At 32.3% G+C, this 3069-nt stretch overlaps 1 protein-coding gene across 1 annotated transcript in view; it reads left to right on the forward strand.

The window, feature by feature from the left end:
• Window positions 1–3069, forward strand: part of TDRD3 (tudor domain containing 3) — a 140941-nt gene that overhangs the window by 62735 nt on the left and 75137 nt on the right. The window contains exons 5-6 of the mRNA XM_019631701.1: window positions 239–262; window positions 636–707. Coding sequence (XP_019487246.1) covers window positions 239–262; window positions 636–707 — 96 coding nt within the window. The remainder of the gene's footprint in view (window positions 1–238; window positions 263–635; window positions 708–3069) is intronic.

Here is a 3069-nt window from a genome sequence, read left to right on the forward strand (position 1 = left end):
AAAAATATTTTTTCTTTGAATTATGTGGGCATTTATACACCAGGACCCATTAGCTCCATGTCAAGTTGTTGTCTTTCAGTTTTAGTTATAGAGGGCGCTCAACTCCAAGTCCAGTTGTCATTTTTTTTTTTTTTCCCAATCTAGAGCTTCAGAGGACACAGCTCACTGGCCCATGTGAGAAATCGAACCTGTTGCTCAAAGCACGCGAACCAGCTGAGCTGCCCGGCCTCCCTAAAAGTTTTATTTTAAAGATAATTTCCAGGTCAGGTCAATCAGACTGTAGTTTTAATGTGCTTTAAAGCAAAATTCTTGTTACCAAAGTCTGATACTTCTGAAATTGCCAATTGTTGAGGAAGTTTTTTTACTGTGTTTTCTTATGGGAACAGCTTGGTAAATATTTCTGAAAACTGGATATGAACACGTGTTTTGGTATGGGAAAATTAGAGGAGAGTTTTTGCCTAATTATCAAAGCTAGGAATAAAATATTTTATATAGTTTGAGATAACTTATAGGAAGCTTTTTTTTCCTGTTTCTTATAAGAATGTACTGAAATAGGTAGATTCCTGGTGCATTGTACATGTTGTAAATATATTTTTTATGCACAATTTCTGTTTTGTGACTCATTTTTCTTACAGAGCTTATCAAAACACAATAGAAGCAATATTGGAACTGAAGGTGGACCACCTCCTTTTGTGCCTTTTGGACAGGTAATGGCTTTCACGTTGGCAGATGAATTTTAATCAGCAAAAAGTGTTTTTCATTTGTGTTCACGTTGTGTTTGGTTTTGTGCCAAACTATTCATTCAGGAGTTATGGAGTTATATGGAAATATAGTCAGTACAGGAATTTAATAATTGTTTTTTTTCTTTACTGTGATTAAATTGTTGGTGCAGATGCATTTCTCAAGAGCTGTTAACCCAAAGATAAAAGAAATTAAGGGGCACCCTTGCAGATCAACTTACAATAATTAAGATAAGATGGTGGTGGGACATTTTTTTTTTTTTTGAAAGAGAGAAATGCAAAAGTAAGAAGATAAAAATATGCTATAATTTCTCATTTTGTTCATTAAAAACAAGAGATAGAAAATNATTAGTAGTAGTTTGATAGTTGTCCTTATAATGTTTTATTATGTATCGCTGTACTTTGTTCCCTGAAAGCCTGTTAATATTTCTTATTAGGGAGCAATAAAAATTTACATTAAAAAGAGTTTAAAAACATCTTAATATAATTATAGTTCTCTTTGGTTTTATAGTTTTTTGATTTGTTAACCATAGCGATGTAGAAACCATGGAGAGTATAATTACTTGAGCATCTGGCAAGTAATACACAGAAATCAAATGTACACATAGGAAACATAAACCGTAGAGTTAATTTTGAAAGAAAAGGGGCCCTAAACATTCTTCTAAAATAAATAGGGGAAGGGAATATTGAGTAGTATTTAAACTATGTGCAGGTGGTATAACTGTAGTAAGTTGATGACATACAGGTGAAGAAAAGAAGTGTTTTGTATTATTCCAAACTGAAACTCTGTACTCATTTAACATTAACTTCTCATTCCCCACCCCCTTCCTCCCAATTTCTGCCAATCATGATCCTCCTTTCTATGTCTCTATGAGTTTGACTACTTTAGGTACCTTATAGACGTGGAATCATATAATATTTGTCTTTTTGTGTCTGGCTTATTTCACTTAGCATAATGTCTCCATGTTTCATCATATTGTAGCATGTGTCAGAATTTTCTAACTTTACGACTGAATAAAATTCCACTGTATATCTACAACACATTTTGTTCTTTCATCCACTGATAGACATTAGGGTTGTTTTTACCTTTTAGCTATTGTGAATAATGCTGGTATGAACATGGGTGTATAAATATCTGTTCACATTCCTGCTTTCAATTCCTTTGGGTATATACTCACAAATAGAATTGCTGATCGTATGGTTATTGTTTAAGTTTTCTGAGTAACTGCCATATTGTTTTTCATGGTGGCTGCACCATTTTCTATTCCCATCAGCAGTGCTCAAGGGATCCAATTTCTACACATCCTTGCCAATCCTTGTTATTTTTGTTTTTTAAATAACCATCTCAATAGGTGAGAAGTGGAACCTTATTGTGGTTTTCATTTGCGTTTCCTTGATGCTTGATGATGGTTAGCATCTTTTCTTTTATATGCTTATTGTCCATTTTTATATCTTCTTTGGAGAAATGTCTATCTGTCCTTTGCCAATTTTTAAAATCTGTTATGTTGTGTGATTTCTCAGTATATTCTGGATATCAATTCCTTATCAGCTATATGATTTGCAAATATTTTTTCACTTTCCATGGGGTGCCTTTTCACGCTGTTGATAGTGTCCTTTGATGCACAAAAGTTTTAATTTTGATGTTCAGTTTTATGTTTTTTGTTGTTGTTATCTGTGCTGTCAGTGTCATATCCAAGAAATCATTGCCAAATCCAGTGTCATGAAGCTTTACCCCTATGTTTTATTTTAGAAGTTTTTATGAGTTTAGCTCTTAATTTAGGTCTTTGATCCATTTTGAGTTAATTTTTGTATATGGTGTAAGAACGAACATAGGTAACATTCTGTAATGATAATTATTAAAAATGCACAAAAAATTTTAAGGTATGATGAATAAAATAACAACTAGTGCTTACCACCTCAAAATGAAACAAATAGGAGGAATAGATGACTTAAAGAAGGCTTGAAGATTCCTTATGACATTTTCAAAGGAATTTATAATGTGAGAAATTGCTTTTGTAAGGATAACATTCCCCCCACCCCCTACCCCATCATTTGTATAATACATTGTTCTCTCTCTAATCCTAAATATGAGAGGGAAAAAAGAAAACAAAATTAGTGGAATTTGAGACCTTATTTTTATTAAAGAACAGTCAGTTGGTTGAATACTTCTTCAAAATATAAATTGATAAACAAGTCTTGATTAAGGAAATTTTATTGTGGTTGAAAGTAATCTCCATATTATAAACTGTAACAATCTGATCTCTTTAAATAATTTGAAATCATCATTATTAGTATTCTGATGAATTGTTTCTAGTCACAACACTTCTGA

The sequence above is a fragment of the Hipposideros armiger genome, unplaced genomic scaffold (assembly GCF_001890085.2).
Source record: "Hipposideros armiger isolate ML-2016 unplaced genomic scaffold, ASM189008v1 scaffold_1039, whole genome shotgun sequence".
Lineage (NCBI taxonomy): Eukaryota > Metazoa > Chordata > Mammalia > Chiroptera > Hipposideridae > Hipposideros > Hipposideros armiger.